The sequence below is a fragment of the Heliangelus exortis genome, chromosome Z (assembly GCF_036169615.1).
Source record: "Heliangelus exortis chromosome Z, bHelExo1.hap1, whole genome shotgun sequence".
NCBI classification, from domain to species: Eukaryota; Metazoa; Chordata; class Aves; order Apodiformes; family Trochilidae; genus Heliangelus; species Heliangelus exortis.
The window spans coordinates 50394522-50411641 of NC_092454.1; the positions used below are offsets into that span (position 1 = coordinate 50394522).

A 17120-nucleotide genomic window follows, 5' to 3' on the forward strand; every position below is an offset into this window, starting at 1 on the left:
TTGAAAATGTATATACTAGGTATTCTGAAAAGATGGTGAAAACGACGATTTTGGAAAAAAATAACAAAACTCCAATCTACCGAGATTCAACTTCTTTCAGATTCATAAAACATCTGCAATACTTTCATTAACAACCTTCTACTAACGACCAGTTAAAAGACTAGAGCTATTTTCCTAAATAGAAGAACAGTTTCCACAAAGACATACCTTCTGTAATTTAAATGAAATTTTAAATCCACATGAATAGAAATGGATCATTTTGTCAGGGTTTGTCATTAGAGAAATGCACTGTGTGCATGCAAACCTTGCTTTCTGAAAAGCAAGTAAGGAGAGTGTGTATTTTTGCATATTAATCATTTGTATTTTGTAAGTGACACAATTTGTGAGCATATTTGAAATAGGAGAGGCTGCCACATTCCTTTGCACAATGAGCATTTACCAAATGATTTTGGCAGTTATACCTTTAAAAGGAGATTCAAGCAACGGGGCAGGTTTCTGTGCCAGAAATATTTTTTTGGCATATTTGCTTAAAGCTCCACTCTTCTCATTCGGAACAATAAGCTGCCTAATAAATCTTGTACGGTCTCTGATGTCGTAGCTTTGATCATACTTGCCGAGATTTAATACGTACTGGGTAAGCAATTTTGTCTGCAGAAAAAACAGGACAAGAACAGAATACAAGTTATTTATGATTATTGATAACTCTGGATAAACATATTTAAAGAGCTAATAAAAATGAATGGTTATGTCAAACAAATGTTGTTCCACAGGGAATATGCATTTCTAAAGCTGCAAATGGAATTCTGAAGCCAAAGCACATGTCCTCTTCTGTATCGGGGAGGTGAATGCTGAGTACTGAGAAGCAGCCATGTGCTAGATTATTAAACTGCTGAAGTGGAAAGAAAGGCATCATTAAAAAAATAATCATATATGGCAAACCCGCTGAAGGGTCTACGTGAGGATAATGAATGTGGAAATACAACTAAAAACATGGCACTCAAAACTTAATCGGAAAAATATGCAGGACATCAAAACATCAGAGGGTATTAGGGGGCTGGCAAACTGCTTCTGCTGAGGTGTGTTTTATGAAGAGATACTGTCCCTGGCATAAGCAGTGTCTGCACTCTGACTGCACTCAGTTACTTTATCCTGAATTATGACCCATTAAAGCAGACACATGAATCACTGAACTGGATTACTGCAAATTATTTGCAGTGCATTTAGCTGTTACTTTTTCATAAAAGCAAGCTGCTGATGCCCTCTAAAAACCAGGATAAAAGACTTCTTCCATTTTTTTTCTTGGAGCTTAAAGCCTCCAGTAAAATCAGTCATTTATTTATTTATGTAAGAGAGCAACTTATATTATCACAGCTTTTTACAGCATAATAGGACTTCCTAATTTAATGTCTGAGAATATTAACACATTTCAAATAATTTTAATAATCTGGTTAATTTAAAAAAAAAAAAGAAAAAAAAAAAAAAGGTCAGGAAGACATTCCCTTAGAAATAACATAGTGTAACAAGAAACAATAGTGCTGAACAGACTTGTATTCATCAGATAGATTTGAACGAAGTATGCTACTTTCTTTATATACAAGTAAACAGGAAAAAGAGCAAAAATAATATACCATAATAAAGAAGTAAATATTGAGTATTTCAAATCAGAATGGATGACAAAGACAGGGTTAAAAAAGTACTTGACAGTACCTGTCAAGGAGGCTGTCTTTGTTTATAAAAAGAAACAATATCTTGCATCTATATCTTGTTCATCATGCTGTTGTTACAATGACACAGTTTCAATTATGTGAGTGGAAAAATATGTAAAAGAACCCCACTAGTCAATTTTGTTATGTGCAATTTGCTAAGAAAAGTTCAGCTTAATTCCACCTTGAGGGTGCAAGATAAAGTTTTTTCTACAGATTAAAAAATATCTGAATACTGATTAATTCTTGTAAGTGGAAAAAAAAAGAAGTTTTAATTTTTAACCACATACAATGTAACGTATGCAAGCATTTAACAAAATACCCTATGGTACCAAAGACTTGAATAAATTAGTTATATTAGGTTAGATTAATAATAAAAGCATAGTTAAAAAAGCCTTTCAGTGAAATGGTTTTTGTTTCTTTTTTCTGATACTCAAGTATGATACTGTGAAAAGATGTTTTTTTTTCCCCTCAAGGTACTGTCTTAGCTCAGGGAAAGGTAAAACTTTCCCATGTTTATTTCACAGCTTATTGGCAGCAATTTCTGTATCAGGCTATAAAATTTTAAACAACTGCATCAGAGAGAACATACGTAATCTGCACTCATGCAGGACTTAGGCTGTTCAATCTAAATGGAATTGGAAGGGAGGGTTCCAAGGCAGCATGAATTAAACTAAATGAGGGATACCTCCTGCAGCCTTTGCCATCACTTCTCTGTGAAACAAAACAAGACTCCTTGCTGTCATGCAGAAAGCTCAGCAAAATGGATCATAAAACACCGTGGGTTTTGCTTGTGAATTACTATAGGAGTGCAAAAAGTTGAGGGTCTGGCTATCATGGTGAGCACTTTTTCTGTGAGCCTTGATGGAATTGGATAAGGAGCTGATCCTTTAAGACTGCATTTTCTTCAATGGGATTATTTTATCCATAATCCTTCCCTTTTTCCTCCTTCTTCTCCACTAAAATATTTTCTCCCTATCATTCAACAAAGATGAAGACAAAAGAAATTTATATGGAAGAATGCTCTATTTCTGCAAGAAGTCTCTTTTCAAGCACCACATATTTTATAAACAGTATAAACAGTTATTATTAAAGAAGCTAGAAAACTTTTTTTTTTTTTTTTTTTACTTGTCTTACAGCAATGCAACCAAACAATTAGAAAAGCTTTTCTATATGGAGGTAGCTAATAGGAACAATTAATTTTAATTAAAAAACCAAAAACTAATGAATACACATCAGTTTTTCCAACAAAGGGATATCCATAAGAAGCTGAAAATTATTTGAACAAGCACGTTAATTTGGTGAGATATGACAGAATCTGCACACCATGACTGCTTCATAAAACAGTAAGACAGTGTATTCTGGTATGTTTTATAACACATCTAATAACATATGTCAGCATCACCTGTTATCTGGATATGCTCATTTTATAAATGTAGTACAATTTCTTTTACCTCCACAATGTTAGAATCTATTATTATTTTTTGCACATTGTGGTTTGGCTAATATGAAAAGTACACTTTGAGCCACCCTCCAGCAACATTTCTAAAATTTTCTAGTGGCATTAGTTCTGTTTTAAGAACTTAATGCCTTTTATACCTCTTGGTAGATCTCCACTTGAAAAAGTTTTATAATATTCCTGTCACCAACAGGCTCATGGGTGACTCTCATCATATGATAAAAGTAGCTACGTACTCTTTGATATAATCAGCTTGCAGTATCTTAATTCTTTAGATATTTAAGCAAGGTTGTTGTGCTAAACCATGTTTAACATGTCTATTTCCATGCTAGGACTACTTGGGAATTTTTACTCTAACTGCCATATGCAAGAAACAGCTAAGGTAATTAGATAACATTTCCTGCATAAGTCTTTCTCTTAAATGAGCTCCATTTTATGCAGCACATTCTTAAGTTTTTTTATAGCCCTAAGTGATGAAAAATGGAAAAATAATTACCAAACAATATTAAGAACCAGAGGAAAGCCTCTTCTCTAGTATGTATTTACCTAGGTAAGGTTGAACCTAGGCCCTTCTTGCTGTAAAATCATGACAGAGCAATCACAAAAATTATCATCTCCTCAATGAATTTTTTGCCAAATATGGAGCAGAAAAATTACTGTAGAATTATATGGAAATTTAGTACTGTGCAATGGGCCAAAAGGAGACAGTTTAGAAAATCAACCCCATCTTTCCTTACCTCAGTCAGCATTTTCATTAAGATGAGCACTGACAGAAAGAAGTGACCTTTTTTTACCGCTCATTTTAGACTGTACAAGCAAAGGCCATGCATTCATTCTTATCTGAATGTGCAAAAAGTCATTGCATCTCCTACATGGCCTACACAATAAAGTCTCAGACAAATCACATATGCAGTTGATGTTGGATACTAATGAATAAGAAGACACCAGTACTGCAGAGTTGCAAGATCCTGTGTTGTCCAAACTGCTGTAAAACTAAAGAGGTCAAGGAGCCCAGAAAGTGCATACATCTCAGACAAAATACCTCTGCTACATTTAGAAAAAAAAAAATCTTTGATTTTATAACCTTTCACAGGAATTAATTGGAATTATAGTGAGAAGTTAGTGTCAAGATGCTATATTCCATGGACAGAGAGTGATGAAGTTCACAGTGCTGTCATTAAGAAGAAAGAGGCAGCTGGCACTTCTCAGAGCTATATTTTTCTGCAGCTGGAGATCTAAGTTCACCTTTTTTTTACCCTCTGACATTTTTAGATTACCTTTATTGCTAGAGATGATCAAAAAACATCTCTTCACAAGCCAAAGTTGAATAGTAACAAATACAGAAAAAAGGGAAAACAGCTACTATCTTTAAGATGAGCACTGATAAAAAGATGTAACGAGGCCTTTTGCTGGCATCTCCTTTTAGATATCCTGAAAGAAAATAAGCACTTTTTAAACTCTCATTCCTACATTCCTATTTCCAATCCAGCACATACTTAAAGAATCATTGTTTTATTTAGTCTGCTACTGATGTTCCGCTTTTCTTTATAATACAATATGGATTAGTTTTGCTTACTTAGAGAAACAAAATCACCACTGATATATACAGACTGTACAAAACCTACCATAACTCTAAGTAAATACTGGGTTTAGGCTTACCTGCTTTGAGTTTGTTAAATAGAGTTTTGCGCCCAAATTTAAGATCTGCAACTTTACAAGGTCGTCTTCGTTAGTAAAGCTCTTGGCTGTTTTTCTCAAAACATCAGGTGCAATCTTTGGAACCCGTTCACAGTACTCACCAATGAGCCAGAGAATGCTGGCTCTGGCTACTGGAACCTGAGAAAACATTGTGCACAGTTAACACGTTCAGAAAGAGCACTTGAGTACATGTACTTTTTTGTGTTCACTAACAAGTTAAACAAAATAGTTTACAGAAAACTGCCACACAAGGAATAAAGACTCAAATTAAGTATGGTTCCATATAACTACTGTGGTAGACCGAATATTCAAACCCATGTAAGATACAGATCCTGTCTCAAAAGCTATGCATTATGAGTTGATAAGGCTCAGAAGTGAGGTGTTCATATCCACAGTAAAAAGTGGTGGCAGCTGGGGAGAGAATCCAAGCCTTCAAGGGGTGGCTGGGAATCCTTGCCATAAGATTGTTGTAAACCCCATGCTGAAACAAAAAGTTGATTTTCTTTCAGTACATTCATATAGAAATTGTTTCTAACAATACAGCTTCCTCAAATCCTGCTCTCCTAATTCAAAAGTACAAGAATCCCATTCAGGCTATTGCTGTATTTTCTTTGTTTTTAATTAAAATCTTAGGTCAGTAAGTTCTGCCTTAGGTAAGATTAGGTAAGGGAGAAACAAGCTTTAGAAATTCATGACTGTTTTCTCAAAGCACTAATTCTTAGAATCATTTTATATATTTTAATTACTTTCCCAGCATATGCCAGATGTTCAGAGATGAATATCTGTTTGTCAGAACTACAGTGGGAACCAGCAATTAATTATCCTACCCTGTATACACACAAACTCTGAAAGTACTTTTTTCCAGTTACATTCATAACAGGTAACAAATGAAATCAAATTATCAAGGTTCAGGATAGCAATTCTGAAACTATGGTCCACAGTCCCTAACAAATGGCCCGTTAAGACATACTAAAGAAATGCTCATTAAGTTCATAAAAATTTTAATGATTAAACATGATTTATGGCTCCAAAAAGTTTGAGAACATCTTTGAATAAAGTCAGCCTGATCGTATCTGTCTCTGTACTTCACACTTGCAAATACACATGGCAATAAAAATATACTCAAACGCATCACAGGGAAAACAGAGGACTTCCTCTGCAGAAAAAGAAATCAACCATATTGTGAAAAATCAGAATACAGGAGTCCAACGATAACAATGCCAATTCCAAACATGGAGAAGAAATTTAAGGGTAAGTTACACAATCTATTGCTAGTGGTATAACAATGATTTAATATACTCAGGTATATGCAAATATTGATTGAGATACAGATGAATGTTACTTTATGAATTGCCAAAAAAATGTAAACAGTCTTGGAACTTAAGAGAGCAGGAGAGGGTAACAAGCTACTGAACAACTGCTAAATATAAAAATTTTAAATGCAGTCAGAATACGTTTGCCTGCGAAACAGTAAGACTGATGCCATTACTGTACACTGATTTCAGAAGGGAAAGAGGTTATTTCTAATGTTCCAAAGGTTACACTGCATTAAGACCTCACTCCCAATCTATTATTTTAAATTGGGCTAAAGAATAGTAATTGAGTGCTACATTAAATTTTCCAGTATTGGAGCAGTTCAAGTTGCCTGCTGTACAGATAGATACCTCTAAATAAGAATATATAGGCAACTTCAGGTTTCAGTTATGCTACATTTATTTTTCTAAAACATTTCATTACAGACATGTTAAAATACTAGAATTCTACTAGAGATCACCAAGTATCACAGTTTTGGAAGCAGTCTATTAGAAACATCCCTTTCCCTACTACTGTTTTTTCATAAAGTAAAAATAGCTCACAGAGCAGCCCAATTCCAGTGTAGCATTACTTGCAAAAGACAAACATTTAAAAAAACTAACTTAAAAAATACTGACAATGGAAGACATTACATTTCTCATAACATTCTGCCTTTTAGCCCAGTGGCTAGCTTTCTATGTAAATAGTGAATATATTAAACACAACTTTTGTGCAGTAAGAATTACTGTAATTATTATTGTGCAATACAGATCAAATACTTCCTGAATCAAGCCTTGAATGGAAGACATTTTAATGAAAAGTGTGTGTTGAATGGATGAACCCAAAATTTCTGCATCACTGGATTCATTTGATGGCAACATCTCAACAAGTTCAGACTTTTTTTCCTGTAAGTTGTTAAGATTTCCAATCCTCATTTATGTAATATCAAGAGATCATACTCCAGCTGTGGTTTCCAGGGCACAAAAAAAAGAAGGAAGAAATGAAACCATTTCTAGACCTTCATTGCCTTTTTCAGTATAGTTTAAGTAGAGACCCTGAACTGACAAAAATGCAGAAAATAATATTTTCATTATTCAATCCTCCTCTTTATTATTCTCTGAAGAAAACAGGACTGTAAATTTCTTTGTGTAATGTTTTTTATTCTGTATGTCCCAAAAAAGTGGTTAAGCATGCTTTTTACCAGGAGGCAGTTTCTAGTGCTTTTTTAACTAATTACCTGTAGGTAAAGAAATAAATGGTTAAAAATTACCAACCAGCTAGACCCTCTCCCCTCAAAGTAAGATTCCTGTTACTTACAGAAGTTGAAGAAACACATCATAAAGACTTTCCAGACCACTCTATGCAACACAATAAACAACTATTGTGGCTCAGCTCTAGTCTTACGGCTTTAAGTCATCAGTTCTGGTTATCACATTTGTTACAAACCAAAGAGATATTTGAACCACAAGTGAGGTCTAACTGTCTGCATCCAGAAGAAAATTTGGATAGCTAGTAATTTTTTAAATTTTACCTGGAATCCGGAATGGAAAGAGGGATAGAATTTTGTTAAATGTCAGGCTGCCAGCAAGAAGGAAAAGTACACAGGGAAGAACAGAAATCAAAGTGCTGGTTCTGTTTTCAAATGGTAGACTTTCAAGAACACTGCCATTACTTGAACCTCTACACATAAAATTCCTTTAAAAAAAGATCGCCACTGATGACACCACCTCTCATATGTGCACAGCTTTTCTTTAAATTTTTTTTAATGTAAGATAATAGAAGTGAAATTTGTAACGTTAACGATGAAATGCATTCAGGCACCAACCCAAATATTCTTTCCATCCAGCTGGTATAGATTTTGTTTATTTCAGTGGTAAAGTGTTTACTGTTTACCTAAATTAAAATCATGACAGAGCAATCAGAAATTTTATTTTTACCCTGAGTGCTTTGCTATTTAATTGCATTAAATTCTGTTCATGCTTGTGGTTTGTTAAATTAATTTCAACTCTAAATAGCACCAAATAACTTCTTTGCCCACAACACCCCCCCTCCAGTTACCTCCAAGTTCATTCAAGACCATATAGCTCAGCTGTTTCTCCATTGTTCAAATGCAAGACTTCTTTAATGACAATGTTTTGCTGATTTAGAGGAGTAGGATAGGTTCCTTAAATTTCAATCCAGTGTAAAAATGAACACAGAAATACCTTCCCTAACAGAAAAGGTCAGGAAAATAATTGTGCAAAATATGTTTGTACAAAAGAGTGTGTGTACGTTTGTATATTATATGTAAATGTAGTAAGGGTCAGGAATTTCTGTGTCTGTGTCTTAGAGCAGACAAATAACAAGACAACTGCGTTATGTTAATCAGCAGCCAATCTTGCCACAGTAAGACCAATACTTAAATACATGAGCAGATCTCAGGAATTCCAATAATGCTTTATTAAATTTCAAAATCACAAACTCAGACCTTCAGTAATTATATAATGCAGACATCACCTTTTTCAATGTGTAAAAATACACAGTCTTTTCAGAAGTGTCTGAAAGGGCTGGACAAAGATCTTTCAAGGTGCCTTCCAGCCCAAACTGTTTCTTGATTATGTGAAGTAATAAATCTATTTTCAAACATAACAGGTGCAAGTTATTTCAGGATAATGATACATTATTCATATTATAAATACGAAGTTCTTTCAAATTTATTCTTTAATCCAAAGTCCTAAACATACCAAGGAAGATAAATTTCTGGAAGCTATTATTAAATAATTTAAAAGAAGATGTAGAACAGTCATCTTGGAGAGCCTATGTAGTGTATTTTCACTGCTTTCTTCTTATTTAAGAAGCATGATCCATATTCAGATTTTGACTCATACTTTATTCCTACAAATGCTCTATCCTTAAATTGAAAAATATTAAAACAAATAAATGCTGCATTTAAAATTTGAAATAATTATATGGAAGAATTGATTGTATAAAATAGCTAAAAAACCTTTAAGTGTTAAACATAATATTCAGGAAATAATTAATTCTCTTGTACATTATATGGAAATGAGATAACAAACTCATTGGCAAAGTGCCTGAAGACAGGTATAATGAGATTATACACAATTTAGGAGATTGTAATTATCAATTCAAATATTGCACAAATTTCCTGAAAACATAGGTGATTATTACAAATTGGCCAATACTTATGTTAGATGTAATTAGCAGTATCTTGGACAGCCTCTTTTGACTCTTAATATAAGCTACCCAGTAGATAGAGGTTATGAAGTTTGATGATCAGCATGAATTTAGTAGCCACAGATTTATTTGCTTAATCTTTTCAGAAGGCATGACTTGAGAAGGCCACATTTCCTTTTTCTTTTAATATTCCAAACTTTGCCAAATTCAACTATGTAAACAGAAGGATCAGTGACTTAGAAAATACTTACTGTTCCATCATCAATAAATGTGTAATTATACGAAACCGAACAGATCTATTCATAGCATCTACAGAAAGATAATTATTGACAGATCAAATTCTGTCACCTTTGGGATATGATGCAATAGGTAGTTAATGGTCTTCAGCCCTACACTATAATTTATGATAGATCACTAAATGTTTTATCAATAACTTGGACTGTGAGAAGAATTTGGGAAGTAAATATTGACATAGCTAAATGTCAATTTAATCTAAGGATAGATAACAGACAATAATGCAAATTTTACTGTTAAATGCCACAGAATTGTAAATACCCAGAAGATAAAAACCCAACTTCAAGACACAGTGCAACACACTCCCAATGGTTTTTTTGTTAACATGGAATGGTCAGATGACTTGAGGGCAGGAAAAATATTTAGAATAAAAACTCGATTCCAGATCAGTAATATAACACACTGAAAATAAAAGCTGCTTTGCCACATTCTAAACCTATTATTTATCTTGGCCTAATGGTACTAGCGATGCTCAGTATTTTCAGGTATCTCTTCAAAATAGCTTCCCAGATCTAAAGCACAAATTGGTCACATTTGACAACTTCTATTTCCTCTTCCTTAACATCAGGAAAAATTATAATTTATGTAAAAAAAAAAATTAATGTTGTATTTCCCTAATACATTTATTTCTATTTATGTCCCAAACTCAAATAAGATGGTGTGAATTTTATACTGACAACAAGAAAAATAATATGAATAAAATAATACACTGTATGCACAAATACTCACTGTAATGTTATCCAGAAGTTTGGCCATATGCTTAATAATTTCACCATGGTGTGCAGGCTGGCTTTGCAGCAGTTTCTTAATGACTACGACACTTTCAGCAACTACAATTTCTGTTTAAGAAAAAACAATTTATTAATATAAAAAGCATTTATGCAAAAGGAAAATACACAAATAATGGATTGTAAAAGATGTCATCAGCGTCCAAAGTATGCTTTGCAGAATTGAATTCTATTTACTTTGTAACAAAGATGTAAACTACTCTACTAAATACAAGTTCTGCTTGCAGAATCAAGTTAAAAGTGGCAAAAAGAGAACAGAAATATTCTAAATTTAAAAATATTAACCTACTACATATTTTTTAAAAATTGCCTTTTAGCAAAGCTGCACTTTGTATTTTTCTGTTTCAAATCAAGGAATAACATGAAAAACATTTGTTTTTCATTGAAATTATGTATATTCACAAGCACTTTGCCACCTGCATTGAGAATACAAATGCTTGTTTAATTTTCAGGGAAATACACCACATTATAAGTAACACCTCATTCATAAACAAGAAATATCTACAAATTTCTTTTGCACTTTTTCACCTTTTAAATGGTCTCTCTCAAGTCTGTATCCTAATCTCTAGTACATTCAAATGAAGCTTCTAAATTGCAGGCTGTTGTGAGTTTTCTGCCTAAATCATGCACTGGAGTGCTTAAATGCTGAAACAAGTTTACATTCGCAGCCTGATGAACTTGTATGAAAGCTGAAAAAGTCTGTCGGTGCAGAGGTAAGTTTCTATGCAAAAGTAAACTCATGCTGTAAGGAAAGATGAAGGAAAATCAAATACAGTAAGCTGAAACCAAAACCAAGACTTTTACACAGTTTCAACATAGTCCTAATTTTAGGTTATGCTACAAAAAAGGAGTTAACTATTTCTCCTAAACTATCAAATGTTTAAAACAAAGAAACAATGCTACTGTTTGTTAAGCATCACAGAGATATTAATACATTTCAAGAGTTGATCTGGCACACAGATCATTCATTCAGCAATAGTAACAACAGCATGGAGAAGATAGCTCTAAATTTTTAAATAATTTTATTTTCTTTTTAGAATGCAAACTTCCTTATGGAGAAAGACTTTTCAAAAGCTAAGGATGCATCATTATGCCATAAGTGTCTGAAATGCTAAGATTTTAGCTTGCAACTTTTTATGACATCCTTTATTTGACAAGATGTGTCAGTCATTTTTCCACATTAATCCCTTGAAGCAACGTTAACACGTCTACTTCACGTATCTTCAAATCTTGTACAGTCCTTGAGATCAATTCAATTTCAATTGTGTTTTGCTAGATATTAAAATAAAAAGAAAATACTAAAAATCTTAAAATTACATTTTGGAATAGTTAGAGTGGGCAACATTTTAATTATAACCTTTATTGTTGAATTTTTTATCATATTACTTATGAAGGAGAATGGCTTAACAAAATAAAATCGAAACAAAAAAACTGTGTGGACATGAAGTAATTGTTAAAAACAATTGCTGCAAATGTAGAATTTACAGTGACAAAATGAAGTGCAGTACATAAAACATCTACTTTGATGCAGTCTTTGGGAACAAATTTTAAGAACTGAGCCACAATTTTAAGTAAGCAAGTAAGGTTCCTTTACACAATCTAGATACCAAAGAAGAAAGCACAAACAAAAGCAAAACAAATTTGTGCCACCAAAAGGGGAAGATCAAATTGGCATTCTGGATGAGCAGTTACCTAAGTTACCTAACTTTAGTTAACAGTTTCCTAAAAATGTAACTGCTGGAATTATAAGGATAATTGCATATAATGCACATAAAAAGTGGATCAAATTTTTAAAGTAAATATTTGAGAAGATATAATGAGGAATGTCTTTATCAATATAGGAGACTACAAGAGGTATAATTTTCACAAATCATAGTAAAAACCTTTTATCTAAAAGATGTAATGCTCAATGCTGTTTTCCTTCAAACAATTTTAGGAAGATGGAAATGACTACTCTGAGTAAGTTAATCTCTGAATATCCTGGAGCATGATAACACAAAAATCTAAAATGTATTCCATCACACCATTTTCGTTTCTGTCAAATAATGTTGTATGCAAAAAATTAACAACATAGTGGACAGTAACTTCTGGGGACTAACTTACAGGTTTCTTCATAATGGAGAACTTGGCCACAGTATAACAGAAATCAAGGAAAGGCTCTAGCAAGGACTCTTACCAAAGAATAATCAAAAGCTGCATTTTTAAATACTACATTTATTATCACTGATAGAGAGTAATTTTTTCTTCTGCTTATATTAACCTGCAGAAACTACAACATGAAACTGAAAGACTAATTTATACACATTCTATAGTTTGCATAATCGTTATTTCTAAAAGCAGCAAAACTGCATAACTGCATCAACTGTTTTTGGATTAAGTATATGAACTGAATCTCATAGTAAGATCAAAGTGCACAACTGATCAAGCACAGCTTCAGTGCATTTGCAGACAACACCAAGCTGAGTGGTGCAGTTGACAAGATGACATCCAAGATATAGGAATCCTACCCAGAGGGACCTGGACAAAGTCTAGAAGTGGGCCCACGTGGGCCTCAGGAAGTTCAGAAAGTCCAAGTGCAAGATCCTGCAAAAGGGCTGAGGCAATCCCCAGTACCAATAGAGTCTGGGGGATGAAGGGATTGAAAGAAGCCCTGTGGAGAAGAATATGGGACTACCGGTAAACAGAAAACTGGACATAAGCCAGCAATGTTCACTTGCAGCCCAGAAAGCCAACTCTGTCCTGGGCTGAATGAGAAGCAGCATGACCAGAAGGTCAATGTAAGTGATTCTGCCCCTCTACTCTGCTGTGGTGAGACCCTGCTTAGAGTACTGCATATAGTGCTGGAGTCCCCAGCACAGGTTAGACATGGATCCGCTGGAATATAGCCAGGCAAGGGCCACAAAAATTACCAAAGGAACAGAACACCTCTCCTGTGAAGAAAGGCTTAGAGAGTTGGGCTTGTTCAGACTGGGAAGGGAGTGTTCCAGGGAGACCTTACTGTGGCTTTTCAGTACTTACAGGGGGCTTGTGAGAAAGATGGGGACAAACTTTTCAGCAGGACCTCTTGCAATAGGGAACGGGGTAATGGTTCTAAACTGAAAGAGGGTAGATTCAGACCAGATATAAGGAAGGCATTTTTTAAGATGACTGTGGAGAAACACTGCCACAGGTTACCCAAAGAGGCTGTTGATGTCCCACCCATGGTAACATTCGAAGCCAGGTTCAACAGGGCTCTGAGCAACCAAAACTAGTTGAAAATGTTTCTGTTCATTACAGGGGTGGGTAGATCGGATGACCTTTAAGGCCCTTTCCAATCAAAACTACTCTATGATTATTCGGGTTATAGGAAGATAACACAAATGGTTAAAACTAAAGTTAAGAACCAACTATTAGAGCTTCATATCCCAACTAAGATAAAGTGTCTGCTTTTCAGAACTGTCTGAAGTCTAAGTTTTTACCTGGTTAGTTTTTTCACCCTTACAATGTAAGTAACAGAGCTCTAAAACCACATTAATGCATATAAACTGAACACTACAAAGAGCTGATCTTCTTTGAAGTCATTCTAACAGTAATTTCAATAGATAGGTAGTAGTTACCTGGCAGATTAACAGTCAAGTGATTTTACAACTTGCCTGTTGAAATTTGTGTAGACTGGTAAGAAAAAAAACTGTTTTAGCTATACATCCTACAATTGCATTTACATCTTCTACTATCCATAACCTGTAACTTTCAACAGAAAGAGAAAGACACCTATGTGAGAAAATCCTGCAGAATCTCTAGTATATGCAGTACTGGCAGACAAAAAGACTTCCTATAATCCCATCTGTTTCTTACATTTAAAATTACTTACATCATAGTAGGGCAAGAGGTCAGTCCAAATTATCAAGGCAATTGCTTAAAAAAGATGCATCAGTCAAATACCAAGTGTCATACTAACGAGCAAAAATAATTCATTTTTTAACTTCCTTCATAAAAGTAAGGAAAATTATTCTTAGCTCTCAGCATGTCTTCCAGAAGCCAGACTCTGAGGAAGTTGAGAACTGGTCTTGAAATTTTCTTTGCATATTTATGAGTGCTTTGTTTAAAGTGAAATTTCCCCTACTCAGGGAAGCTGGGGACTACGGTAAAAAAAAAAAAAAATTATCATTCTAATCACAGAAGCTTATACAGAAAGTTCAATGAGACAGTCAAAGAGCTCTATAAGAGCCATTCCAGATGGACCTGACCGGCTCCTGAAGAAACTGTTTTGTGTAATGACACTCCCCCTGCAAGCAGACAAGTTCCAGAATTATTAACGGCACAGCTCCTGTGCCAGATACATCCAAGATACTGTGGCTTTTGCGTTATATCTCCAGTAAAGTCCTTTCAGGAACAAACACATAAAACTAGAAGGCAGCTTTGCCACACAATCATTCTTCAGTACTTCGTTTTGATTTGGTAAAATTAGATTGGTCACCTCTCTTCCACACTCAAATGAGAGTGGAAGACCCCCATAACAAGAAAAAAGTGAAGGCAAAACAGAGCTGAATCTGTTTTTAGGGAGTTTAGAACATGCTGGATTTACCTTCATTATATGCAAAGGCAGTACAACTGTCCAAGTGTTGAAACCAGGGAAGAACTAGAATGGCAAACACTGCACACTTGTTTGAAAGTTGGGAGGAAAGCTGCATTAACAAAGACTTATGCATCTAGACTACTTACAGTCAAGAAAACTAATCTTTTTGTTTAATTTGGAAAAATGGGGGTTTGTAGATGCTGAAAGAAGCCTGCTGACTTAGAGGAAGATTGTACTAGAATTAAGCAGAGCTAAAAATAAGCTTCGAGGCCTCTGTTTTTAATATGATCATTGCTGAATGTAATATAAAATTGTGCAGATAAGATCCTGTAACACAGACAATAAACGGAAAAGGATTAAGAGATATCACATTTGAAGGACTAGGAAATTTAAAGAGATTTATATATTAAAACTACCAAGCTATACACATTACCTCTGGAGTACTAGGAAATGTAAAGTTACATATCTACCAAGCTATACAATGAGGCTTCTCAGGAATTTCTGATACAAAGTGAGCTAGGAGAGAAGGAGCACTTGTAGTTCATAAACCACCAAGAGAAAGTTCTATCAATACACCATGGGATAAATATGTGCTCATGTCCCTAATGTCCCTATGTCAAACTCATGTCCCTAATAATGACCTTGTTAAGATTATCATGAAAAAGATGTTCAGAAGATACTGAGAGGAATAAAGCTGCTTTTCAAAGCTCTGAGTAGATCTTACCTGTGTTTTCTGAACAATTTTAATTACTCCAGGCCACCCCAAAACTATGCTTTGCCTCCTTCCTGACATTATGATTTCTATCTGTGTTCCAATATTTAGTCATATAAGTGTAGGCTGTACATTACAGAATAATCTTTCAATTCTCTGACTTTTTCTGTGCAATACTCATGGGCAACTGGTAAGAATATACAATATCATCAGGTATTGATTTACAGTGCTGCTATATCCTATTTGACTTCATCAGCTCTTTGTATTCCTTAGTGACTTGCAATTTTGTATCACCGTATAAAAATAACAGAAGGCTTGACTACAAAAATCAAGCTAAATTTGGCGCCATGCATCCTAAAACTATTTTGTATGGGTTTTTTTTCAGTTAAGCATTGATGTACTAAAACCAAAAAAAATTCCAAGCTTTCAGCACCCTCTACAGGCTAACTGTTTTGATACAACTAAAAATACAACAGCAATACTGTAAAACAGCACACTTTAATAATTACAGCAATTTTAGACAAAACAGATAAAGATGTAATTACAGGTCACAAGGAATTAGTTTCACTAAAAAATGAGAGAATAATTACCCAATGATTATGAGAGCCTTTTGAAGTGCTTCAAACAAGAAGCAGCACCAGTATTACCAATTTTATCCAGTCATGTCAGCTAAATTCTTCCCATATACTATTCCTGTGTACTTTGTAGCGTGATTTGCTCCGCATGGTTCTCATTAAGAAAAGATTTGATGTCACCAGCTACTCAGAAGAGAAAGAGAACATTCAGCTTACCATCCCTGTTGGACAGCAAACATACGAGGCCATTAAGGCAGGTGTCAGTCACTTCGGTGATGTTTGTTGCGCATCTGCCTATAGCCTGAATTGTAGCAGCAGCAAATTGTTTGTCTTGGCTTTTCACGTAAGTCTAAGGAAACAGGATTGTCATTAGTCAATACCTAAGTCTTGTCAAGCAAAGACTTACCGTACTATATTCATAAAACAGATACATTATATAAAAAATTAAACATGCTACACTGCACATTCAAAATTATACTTTTTTCACCTTATTGTCATGTCTAGAACATGTTTTGCTTGCCAGCTTTGGTCACACACAGTCATGGGAACCCCTGATTTCAAGAAAGCTTGGGGCTACTGGGGAATTACCCAAAATTAGAAGTTAGTTTGTATGAAGGTTGGAGAACTTGATGAACTTTCAGTTCATTTAACCAGAAGCATCTGTGAAACTATGAATAACCTACCTGCCTGAGAACCAGTACCTTTCAGAGAAATCCAGCCACAGAACTGAAGCAATGAAAATAGATGTCATAAACAAAGAGGAAAAAAAGAAGGACAGACACTGATTCACAATGCAGGCAGAACATCTTGCTGATACATATACAGATACTGGACATACGATTATTTCATCAAATGACTTACAAAAATGA

The 17120-nt window shown here is 34.5% G+C and overlaps 1 protein-coding gene across 4 annotated transcripts in view; it reads right to left on the minus strand.

Moving 5' to 3' along the window:
* The window catches only part of AP3B1 (adaptor related protein complex 3 subunit beta 1), a 156648-nt gene that overhangs the window by 61851 nt on the left and 77677 nt on the right, over positions 1-17120 (minus strand). For all 4 annotated transcript variants that reach the window (XR_011723146.1, XM_071729834.1, XM_071729836.1 and 1 more), the window contains 4 exons: positions 16468-16600; positions 10351-10460; positions 4822-4998; positions 462-648 (listed from right to left, as the gene is read on the minus strand). Coding sequence is in view for 3 of the 4 variants with exons in the window: in XM_071729834.1 (XP_071585935.1) it covers positions 462-648; positions 4822-4998; positions 10351-10460; positions 16468-16600 (607 nt within the window). In the remaining variant the exon portion in view is untranslated. The remainder of the gene's footprint in view (positions 1-461; positions 649-4821; positions 4999-10350; positions 10461-16467; positions 16601-17120) is intronic.